General features: G+C 38.8%; 1 protein-coding gene across 1 annotated transcript in view; it reads right to left on the bottom strand.

Moving 5' to 3' along the window:
* Positions 1–11,493, bottom strand: part of QRSL1 (glutaminyl-tRNA synthase (glutamine-hydrolyzing)-like 1) — a 16,304-nt gene that overhangs the window by 3,981 nt on the left and 830 nt on the right. The window contains exons 2-9 of the mRNA XM_010573447.1: positions 11,118–11,411; positions 9,837–9,935; positions 8,335–8,431; positions 6,404–6,580; positions 3,949–4,124; positions 3,711–3,823; positions 1,973–2,165; positions 1,478–1,595 (exon numbers count right to left, since the gene is read on the bottom strand). Coding sequence (XP_010571749.1) covers positions 1,478–1,595; positions 1,973–2,165; positions 3,711–3,823; positions 3,949–4,124; positions 6,404–6,580; positions 8,335–8,431; positions 9,837–9,935; positions 11,118–11,411 — 1,267 coding nt within the window. The remainder of the gene's footprint in view (positions 1–1,477; positions 1,596–1,972; positions 2,166–3,710; positions 3,824–3,948; positions 4,125–6,403; positions 6,581–8,334; positions 8,432–9,836; positions 9,936–11,117; positions 11,412–11,493) is intronic.

The following is an 11,493-nucleotide window of genomic DNA, read 5'->3' as shown; positions in this document are numbered from 1 at the left end:
GTTGGCCTTCTTGGCCACCTGGGCACACTTCTGGCTCCTATTCAGCCGGCTGTTGACCAACACCCCCAGGTCTTTCTCTGCCAGGCAGCTTTCCAGCCCCTCTTCCCCAAGCCCGTAGTGCTGCATGGGGTTGTTGTGACCCAAGTGCAGGACCCGGCACTTGGCCTTGTTGAACCTCATACAGTTGGCCTCGGCCCATCGATCCAGCCTGTCCAGATCCCTCTGTAGAGCCTCCCTACCCTCGAGCAGATCAACACTCCTGCTCAACCTGGTGTCACCTGCAAACTTACTGAGGGTGCACTCGATCCCCTCATCCAGTTCATTGATAAAGATATTAAACAGAACTTCTGAAAAATCACCTAGTTATTTTACAGATTCTGAAAGCAAGTTAAAAATAATCTGCAAAATGAAAAATTTGCAGGAGACACAGATGGTTTTTCTCTACTATTTTTTCTAAGAATGCTTTCTGAGCCCTGGGTTTTGTTCTTCAAAAGTAATTTACTGTGGACAGGAACAGGACTCTCTGTTTAATCTTAATGGAAGCCAATTGTATATTCCTTCACAGAAGGCTGAACTACATGAATTTTAAGGCAGCATTAGGAAAGCTGATCTGGATAATTGTAACCAGAAGGAGCACACTTGGCAGTAATATCGGCATTCCACAAAAGCTGGTTGTTACATACTGACTGACAACATTCCTGTCTCTGAGAGCAACTAGAAGTCACATCTGATGAACACTCTTACTGACAGAGCTCTTTCTGTAGTGCACTTGCTTCGAGACTGATTACACGACTAATATTTCTGTTAGTATCTGAACAAATCAAGATAGAGAAAAACAGCACTTTTACTAACATAAATTAGGACTGTTGCATTAGGATTGAAAACTAAGGAAAAAAAGTCAAATTGATCCATCCACCAGCTTCTCTACATGAGCCGGATAAAAACTTGTCTTCTGTAAAGATACCAGTTCAGTACCTTTGCCAATGCCTTCCTCTCCCTGTATACTGAGGCAAAGATCTATAGTTAATTTAATTGCCCTATCTTCTGGTTTTCTCTAGAAGACCTCACTAGAATGTACCAGCAGCTTTTCTATGCAGTTTTAAGGAGATTAACAGCTACAGAACTTTTAACACTACAACAGTAATGGCTTCAGTATGATTTCAATGTCATACCATAGGATAGTTGTTTTGCTTAATTTAACTAATGGGTGCCAATAATACTCTGGTAGAGGGGGAAAAAAAATCACTAAGTTGTTTTACTTATTTAATTCAGGAGGCTCACTGGTAAGACTAAGGGAAAACACTTTCATCCATTATTAACAGTTCACTCGGTATTATATAGCTAAAGCAGTAATAAGAATACAAGTAGCTACCAGGGTAAGGACAAATTTTTTTTCATGCCATGATGAACAGTTAATCACCATTTGCTTAAGGAATTGTTAACTTGGCAAATTTGAGTTTCAAGATGTTCTGCTTACTGTTTCAACAAGAAATAGTTTCCTGATAGAATTCTTCCTCTTACAACATCATTAAAGCCTTCTCGTCGTGTTGCAGCATACATACTTTCTGTGGACTTGTTCATGTCAGAACGGTGTCCTGAAAAGAAAAAGCAATTTGGAAATTAATACTTTTTGTAATCCCTAACATAAGTTAATGTTATACATAGTAATACAAATAGGCCACCAATTGCTGGAGTCTGACATGTTACTGTTCTGGGAAAAACAACACAGCATATTCCTGTTTTATTATAGAATATTAAACAGATTTTAAGCCCAGACACTCACATGTCTAGAAGTGAAATATACTAAAATATGTACTTATTTAGACATTTTTATTTGGTCAGGGTTTTTACTCTATTCCATCTTGGAGAAATAACACTGAGTATTCAACCATATCTATTAAAACTAATACTTTTTAATTGCATCCAGCAATGTTTCTGTTGTCTGACAAAAAGGTTTTTTCAAAGGCCTTACCATATTCCAGTCCATCAAACCTGGCCATATTTGATGCCACTTCTGCTGTGCACAGCACATGATAGCAGACAATTGAGTAACGAGTGTGTGGTAGACTCACTTCAATTACTTTAGCACCTGCATTCTTAAAGAGGTCGGCAGCCTTTGACCACAGCGCCAGAATTTCACTAGAAAGCCCTGGTGCATGATATTCCTTAGAGAAAAACAAGAAGGGGAGTGATTTTACATACTGGTTTACTTCTAGTGACAACCACAGTGCAAATACTCCTGGCTAAAAATACATTGAAACTATTACCTCACCATCATACGACTTAAAGTACTTATTAAAGCTTCTTGCATCTACTAAATACTATACAATCAAGCAGTATTAAATTAACAGGACTCAGCCTTCTTAAGAATATTATGTTCATATCAGTAGGATAAACCCACATACCACAGATCATGGAATTTCAGCAATTTCTTATGGAGAAATTGCCCAGTTATCCACTTATTTGTCTATCCATGGAAACTATACTGCGCTGCTCTGCAGTTCGTGGGTAGAAACTCTTCAGGTCTAAATCCTAATACTGGGGCTACTGTGAGTAGGAAAGATAAAAAGAAATTATGGCCACAGCATATCAGTGGCAATTGGCATGAAACAAATAAAACAACCTGTCAAAGAAGAACTACGATCAAGGGGTTGAGAGGAGACTTAGAAAAGCTACGTTCCTGTTTAAGAGCTAAGTTAAAGATATTCTATTAAAACTCTCTGTTTTTGAAGATACTTGCTTTAGTTCTAACCCACAATATCAGGGTCATAATACTGTCTGATTTCTGAGTAGCTATGACCCATGTTTAATATATGCATGTATCTGTTTAGGATAATCTGTAGCAGTAGAAAACAATTGCCCAAAGGATATGAATAATTAACAAATACCACTATTTTAGATTTATCAAAATCTAAACAGTAGGCAGCTAATTAATTTTCTAGGCACACATTTTTTGCATTTCACAGATCTTGAATAATTAATTGGTCAGTGGACATCTGTTTACCAAATTAAATCTTTTGGTATACCTGTTCTAGCACAGGTTCAAATACTGATAATCAAACCAATAAATGTTACACACATTGTCTCTTTGAAGGAAGAGCCTTTGCTAAATTATAATAGGCAATTAAAAATAGGCTGAAGTCCCAAATGTTGTGCCTAAATGACAAGTATCATTATAGTTACAAACATGTTTGAATTGCATGCATCAGAAGCCAGATTACAGTTGTCTTTAATACCTATTAGAGTTCTGCGAATCACAGCTCCTTGTGCCCCTCAATTGCCTTTAAAATTCTGCTTCGTATTAACACAGTGCCATTTAGACAAGTATCTCAAAGCACTGCACAAACCAGTACTAACCTCATCGTATGAGAAGGCACTAAAAGCAACTTGTTTGAGGCTATTCAGGTGACTGATGAAAGAGCAACAGAGAGAACCAAGAATTGAAGTTCCCTGTTTCCCCTGGAACTTCCCAACAGTGCTTCCCATAACGACAACAAAATATTTTAGATGAAGCATTAGCATATGCTCACTCCCAATCACCTGCACAGGCAACAGAGAACATACTGCTCTTTTCCAGGAGCAGCTTGTACTATTTTTGCTGTTTTAAATCATGAGAGACTGGGAGGTGATGGGCAAAACACAAATATTTCTTTATTAGGTGTCGTATTTGCTGTTCCTGTCCAGAACTGTTGACAGGATTTAAATGTTACCTTCGGAATTCCTATCGAGAACTTGCTGATGTCAGTCAAATTGGGTAGTTCAAATGGATTAAAGTTGTCCTGAATTGTGGTAGAGTCTTTAGGATCATGTCCAGCAAGTGAACCTGAAATATGACATGACATATGAAGAACAGGAAAATGTACACTGGGTAGCCAGAATTCAATTTGTTTTGAGACAATGTTGTAAACAGAGATATGTTGTATACAAAGACATACGAAGTAGTAATACCTAACACAACTGCTGCGTCATCCACGCATCTGGTTAGGATTCCAGGCACATCCATGGAGTTCACTAGAGGAATGAGACCATGGCGAGAGATCAGTCCATACGTTGGCTTTAAACCTACTACACCACAGTGAGCAGCAGGGTTTCGGGTAGATCCTCCTGTGTCTGACCCTAAAGCTCTATGGTTTCAAAAGGATTATCATTAGTAAAATAATTCAGAACATTTCAAATAATAAAAATGTATGGTTTTAAGATGCAAGGATTTAAAAATGTGTGAATTTTTCCAGATTAGAAGTCATAATGGCACAGCCTAAATTTCAGTCTGCTCCCTCTGACTGCTATTTTTTATATGTTCTTTTCTTTTTCTTAGGTCCTCTGAATTAGCCATCAGGAGAACCCAGTTCTCTCCACAAAGCAGAATTACATAGGTAGAATTTAAGCCCTCCAAATACAGCCCTGGATATCTACTTCCGCCTTCTCTGTTGGTCTGTTCCAATTCTGTGGACTCTGAAAGATACGTCTCCTGTGATTTACAGTATGATTTTCAGACATTGGTATCTTATTCAGTAGCCAATACACTATGAAGCAGCATTTTCCAGTATACAAATAAATAGCAACACAGCACACATTTTGCCCCTAACAATAGGGCATACTTTTCAAAGTCTAGGATGTTTTTGCTGTTTCCAAACCTACAAAGCATAGCATCAGAACTCCCAGTTTAGAGTAGCTTAGGCGCATTTTTAGAACACAGTTGGTTTTTTTTAAGTTGACTTCTTTTTTTTGTTCTTTCACAGGTGAAACCTTTTTCTTTCTAAACTAAACTTTTTATTTCAAAAATTGTAATGGAATTGGAAATGCATATTGAAATGAAACCTGCTCTCCTCTTGTTTTTAATAATTTTAAGTCAAGCACCATTTAAAAAATAAGACAGCTTTCATCCAAATCTTTGCCAAAAATAAATTAAACTTCAGAAAGAGGTATAATTTTTATTGAAGTGGGTATGTCACTTTTCCCATGGGCATCTGTTTCTGAGATGGCTGAACCAATTAAATTGACTTTGCTGAAGTGGAATTTTTTCAAAGCTTTTGTGTTGATATAAAACATCTTCAATTTTGTAGCATTTCTGTACATCCAAATCTCAAATTGAAAAGACAAAGACTGGCAGCATTCCTGATGCTTGAAAGAAACTAATAGAGTGGATATACAATAGGTTCTAGGCAATAAAATAGCTGGACGAAAAGTATGCCCAATCTGATAAAGTGCTGAGCAGTGCAAAATGGGAGTTCAGCACACCCAGCAACATAAGAGAAGGTGCCAGACCACATCAGTATCAGGCCATTGTGGCTCAGGACAACACCAGCAGTCCTTGGGAGTTGCTGCACTGACCTCAGTTTCAACAGTATTAAAATGTTGAGTATACTACATCCTAGCAAAGGGAAACGAGATGAAAAGAGGTATCATTAAACAAAAAATAATCATAAAATAAATTGGGTTTTGTATATAAAAACATAATGTTTTTTAAAAGAAGCTGTAATCAACAATAGCAAAAATATTTTAACAGTAAAATCGACACTTATAATATAGTCTATGGGTAAACAAGGACAGAGTAACTAAAGAGGATTCTTAAACATCTTCCAGTTAAGAGCACAACTGAAATAATTGTCTATAAAATGTGCTGCACTATGTAGCTCTAAAACCTGCATAAAATGAAAGTTGTAAAGTTTTAAGAATCAGATTTCTTTTAACAGTTGGATGAGGAAGATAGTTTAGACAACTGATTTGTTAGTGTGTTGCTATTACATGCAGATAATAATTGTCGTAAAAAAAAAATTCTGGCTTGTTTAAATTCCTTTTTTAAAAAACAAAGCAAAACAAAACCCAAAAACCTAAAACTGTCTTCTAACTTTTTAAACCAGACAAAATTGTAAGTATCTGTGTATCCTTTTGTTAAGTCAGGAATTTGAAAGCTTTTAGATCCCAAGTCTCATGTATTATTACATAACCCTACTATGAAAACAAAGGAGGGGAGGAAAGATTACTATACTGTTACAAATTAAGGGATCTCCTCATCTGCTGACTTACATTTTCAGCATATGTTTGTGTAATGCCTTTACTGAGCAAAAGGATGTGTCTGTCACAAACCTCATGTTAATTTTAAGAGAGTACGTGGGAATAACAATAAAACTGTAGTTCCTTTACTGCCATTATCATTTCATTTCATGCAGTGCAAAGTGGTCATATCAGTACAGTCAAAATGAATAAGCCTAAATTTGCCTACATGGATTCATTCTGCCTTCATGATATGCCACAGATAAACTAGGGATGCTGAAATAAATTCTTACATGCTGGTGCAAGTGATCCTCCCATTTCAAATTAGATTATGAGAAAATTATAAAATTAAAACCTTGCAACATATTTTGAGACATTTAATAAAAAACAATTTTAAAAAGCCTCTTACGCAAAACATGTGAAAGATGACACAGCAGCCGCGCTGCCTCCTGAGCTCCCTCCTGTTATTACCCAGTTAGCATCTTTGTCCTCAGAATGGGATTTTGGGACAGATTTTTCCTTGTACTGTCTTGAATAACTCCAGGGATTTCTGACTGGTCCAAACACCCCATCTGTACTCCCAGATCTAAGATAATCAGACAGAACAAATACAGACAGAAGTGACAGATGACACAATGCATTTACCAAGTTTTTTTTCTTTATCCAATTCCTCATCCTTCATACTAGCAAAATCAATTTCAACACAAAAAGACTGGTGTACATAAATCCTTGTGCAGTCAACTTCAACAATGTTATACAGAATTGTAAAGTTTATAGGCCTTCATCTCTTTCTGACACAGAATCTGAACTTGTACCTCTATCTAACTTCCGCTAATGCCACTGAAAAGAATGTAATCACAAAAACAGTAAAGCTGCACAACTGCTTCAAAACAAAGGTCTTCTGGTCTCCTAACCCTGCATTTGGAAAAGGCAAAAGAAGAAGACTGCAGCCTTGCGGAAACCCATGCTGCTGGGGCTGGTGCAGAAAAAGCCCTGCAATAGCAGGAACAAGCACTTCTCTGTAAATAACACGCTATTACTCACTCTGTAGCCCTCTCCTGAAGCCACAGTTTGCTGGTTCAGAGCACTAGACTGCCTTCTCAGGAAACTGTTTTCAGTCAGCTTGTGGTCAGCTAAGTGTGAACTGCCACCAGAAGCAGGGGATGGGGGTACTTTCCTCCTTCCTCACAACCTGCACCCCACATTCCCCCTGACTCCAGGGCGCCAGTGTTATTAGCCAAATCATCAGACAGAGCGGGCATTTGACACAGCAGTTGAAAACTAACCTTATTGAGACATCATTACTTTTGAGGTGGATCAGCTCCCTGATCAAGCTCACAGTGCAGCTGTGTTGGTGCTAGCACTGAGACCATGCAAATACACAGACCAGAGATGAGAGGCCAGGGGTGGGACAAGACTTTTTAAGAGAATCCTGTGCTTTAATGAGCTTAAACCACTTGTAACACTGCATAATCAGTTTTTTCTGTGCTTTTTCCCTGCTCTTCCTCTGAAGAGTGTCTCTTTGACACAGAAATGACTTTATCCAAAACAATACAGTCAAGGTATTTCTACTCCGTCCATGTGAATTCCCAATCAGACCTCTGTCTTCGGTTTAGGTAAAACAAAAACAAAACGAAATCACAACACTTATTGTTTCTCATAGGTAACTAAAGTCCCAGACATTCCTTTCCAGACCCAGCAGCTGTGGTGACAGAGACTCCCATCCATAATGGCCCAATGTTGTTCCCTGCTATAGCTTGGCTGCCTTCACTTATTTGCTGGAGAATCAATATGTGAGAGCATTTTCCAACGTGCTCCTGACAAAAAGTCACTAACATTAGCTTAGGCAATTTAAAGTGTTGCTCTAGATTAGCCTGTTTGCAGCAAATCAGGGAATACTCATACAAATTACTCCAGTGGCTGACTGGCAGAGGTAGCAACTGCCATCGGGGGCCTGATAATAATGAGCTAAGGCCAAAAACCACCAGTAAGGAGAAAGAAAAAGGCAGCAATTAACTGGTGGTATAACCAATTCTACTAATACACTACTGGATCTGGAAGAAGTCTGCTTGTCCTTGTCCTTCTGCAAAGGTTTCCTCCCCCTCAAACACAACTATAGTCAAACACTATGTTCATAAAACTCAGCATTTATATAATTTACACAATAATATAAATGCTCAGTGAGAAATCCACACAACTCAATATACTCTTCATGGGCAAGTATTCATTATTTTCTAACCTCACAGAAAGAGGAGTTAAGGATTACAGGTAGATTGGAACAGATGGTGTGTATTCCATTTAATGTGCAATCACACATTAAAAATAATAAACATCACTCACCCCATTGCAAATTCATCTAGGTTTGTTTTTCCTAGAAGCACAGCTCCCTGATCCAGTAATTTCTGAACTACTGTAGCATTGTAAGGAGAAACATAACCTGGAAACAATCAGAACAATTAAGAGAGTGATTGGTGGGATACAGCTGATTTTTCTAAGTAGCTACTCTGAACACTTCAAAGTTGTCTTATTTGTGCATAAGAATTGTCAGTTCACAGTGCCAAAGTTTTGCTTCAAGATAACATGAGTAATTTCCAAAATTCAGCGAAAGTAAACCAAATGTTGTACTGTTTGCAAAGTCTTTTTTTTTTTTCTCCACAACTTACCACCCAGTAATTATGAATTATAAATTTCTAGAGTGTGGACTTCACACAAACAAGTTACCACAAGGGTAGCAAATTACTGCATTCAGCCAATTTGCAGGAACTGTCTAAAATTAGAAGAAATAAGAAACAGCTCTTTACAGAAAAGTGCTAAGCTATCTTGAATTATCTCCCATGGCCACGAGATAAAGGAGCATATGGTTAACCACATGCTGAAATACTAACTGGCTATCCTGTGATCAAATGTGTGCACTCTTCACCACTTAGACCTTAGATAAACTAGGATGAGACCCATGACACTTGCATAAAATCCTAGGTAGCAACCAATTCCTTTTGTGAATATTGACAGGGGTTTCTCTACCTCCACCCTCAATCACAATGGATCTGAGAATGTGCTTTAAGGAAAAGCATTTCAGGTAGTACCACATTTTTCAAAATGGCAAAATCATATTTTATTTCTTCTGCTATTAAAAAAAAACATAATCAGATTAGGGTTCTGCTAATTTACTTGAGCTATCTTCCAGAAAACTTTTCAGTTTTACTTTGTGCAGAATAAAACAGATAAAAGAAATGTTTTCTACGTTTGCTTTTACTATGAAAACATTCTAATGCCTTGAAAATGTTCATGGCATGTTAATAGAAACAATGAGCTTAGGAAAACTCAAAAAATTAAAAAAGCCTTATAGAACATGTCTGTATATCAGGAATATAGAGAAAAGAATTGTTAATGTTTACTCCTCCTACAGCCGTATGAAAAAAATACTTAAGTCAACAATTGTCAACAGGACATAAAAAAAAAAAAAAAAAAAAGACTGTCTTTGGATTTTGCTAGAGAACAGCAGCAAACAGTACTGACTGCTCTCCTGTAGACCTAAAAGTAATGTGAAGCAATATGTGAACTATAGAACAATTCTTTTTTAGTGTATGGGCTATAATAAACATTGTGTTGTTAAAAGCATGTATCTATATGAATAAGGGAGATAATGTGCTTACACAAGAAAAAGATGCATTTGTAATACCAGATGACCTTGGCAGAAGAAATTAGATAAACATATTTTCTCAAATGAGTTCAGCTCATTTTCTGAAAACATTTAGATTTCTGTAAGACTCCATAAACCCTCTAAAGAGAAAAGCAAGAGCTCTGAAATGAGATCTGATTTTACTTTAAAAGCTCTACTGTACCTTTTAGCATGTTTGATGCACATGTTGTCTCAATGCCAGCTGTATTAAAGTTGTCTTTTACTGCAATAGGAATTCCATCTAAAACACCCAGTGGCTGACCTGCATTAGGAATTATTGCAAAGACAACAGCGATTAAAGCGAAGTGTGCTACATGTAGCGTTTTCTTCATCAATTACAATTTATTTTACATGTCCCTTCAGGTATTCATTGGAAGCAAAAATGCTATCCACTTAGCATTTGATGATTGCCAGTTACATTTTCAAGAACGATCTGCCATTCTAACTCCAGCATTGAGCATTCTGCCCAGACCAGACTTGACCCTGCAGAGCAGAGCTCTGCAAACGTGTCTAAGCCCACGAGACAGGCAGCTGCTTTCATACAGGTTAGCGATCCCAAAGGAGTGCTTACCTCTTCCAATGTGACCATGTAATGCTTATTTCAGGCATAGGTGCTGCCTAAATCCACTCCATCCCTAGGCTGGAAGCTATAAATTCTGCCTACCTCACATACACAACAGATATGATCTAAAAAAAATACCGAAGCAGAGAAAGTCTTCCCTATGCGATTGATTATCCACCATCCAGCAAAAAAAATAATTTAAAATGTTTACGTCAGAAAGTAAAACACTCTGGCTGGCAATTTTCTTAAGCTGTCAAGAGGACATCAAGTGTCACCCATGAAGGAAAAAAAGTACCTTATTAGGTGAAAATTTCCCTTTTCTGTCTTTCAGGAAATGGAAAGGAAAATGAGGATAGTCAGTTTCTAAATGCTGCCAATGACAGGATTTAATGCTGTTCTGTTGACCAACTCATAACTGCAATTAACAGAGTTGCTTTATTTTCACTTGCTTTCTTAGTTTAAAACTTGATAGTTTTAAACACAGCTGGATGTTTGTCCACCTCAGTCAACAGGCCTGCAGAAGACCACTGCATCTCTCTGTGCACGGTAACTGTTGGCTACCCAATTAAAATAAACGGCTGAGGGAAAGAAGAAGCAACCAGTAGCAGTGCTGTTCAAGAAGCACAGAGCCTATTTAATCTGCAGCGCCTGCCTGGTTTGGTCCAGGTGTTGCTTTTGATTTTTGAACTGAACACGCTACCGAGTGCCAAGGATGTACCCGAGAGCACACACCCACCGAAGCCTCAACCGCAGCCCTCATCCCCTCGTAGCCAAACCCGCAGCGCGTACACCTGCTTTAAAAAGAAAAGTTGCTTCACCTAACACAAAGAGCTCCTCCCCAACAGCTTTCTAAGGACTAATATCAAGTGGGAGCAAACATACCTCTTCGGTATCTTTTCTCCGATTCTTCCGCCTGCTTCAAAGCGGTTTCTTCCGCTACGGTAATGTAAGCGTTAAGAAACTTGGTGCTTTTGATGAGGGAAAGGCACCTCTGGCAGAGCTCCGTCGGAGTGACACGTCCCTCCTTCAAGGCTGCCGACACCTGAAAGCGCAATCCCCCTTTCCAGGCGGCCGGGTGACAGAGCCCGCTTCGGGCCGTGAAGGGGGTAAAGCCCGGTCCCCGCGGCCACGTCGGGAAAGAGCCCGCGGGAAGGGCTCCGCCGGGCCCCGCCGCGCCTGATCCCCCGCCGCCCCGGGGAGGGGGAACGCGAGGGGATCACCGCGGCGGGGCCGCTCGGCCCGGTCACCTTGCGAGCCC

Source organism: Haliaeetus leucocephalus, unplaced genomic scaffold, assembly GCF_000737465.1.
Source record: "Haliaeetus leucocephalus isolate CR32 unplaced genomic scaffold, Haliaeetus_leucocephalus-4.0 Scaffold384, whole genome shotgun sequence".
Taxonomy (NCBI): domain Eukaryota; kingdom Metazoa; phylum Chordata; class Aves; order Accipitriformes; family Accipitridae; genus Haliaeetus; species Haliaeetus leucocephalus.
The sequence above is the reverse complement of the archived record's forward strand: the minus strand, read 5'-3'. Positions and strand labels throughout refer to the sequence as shown.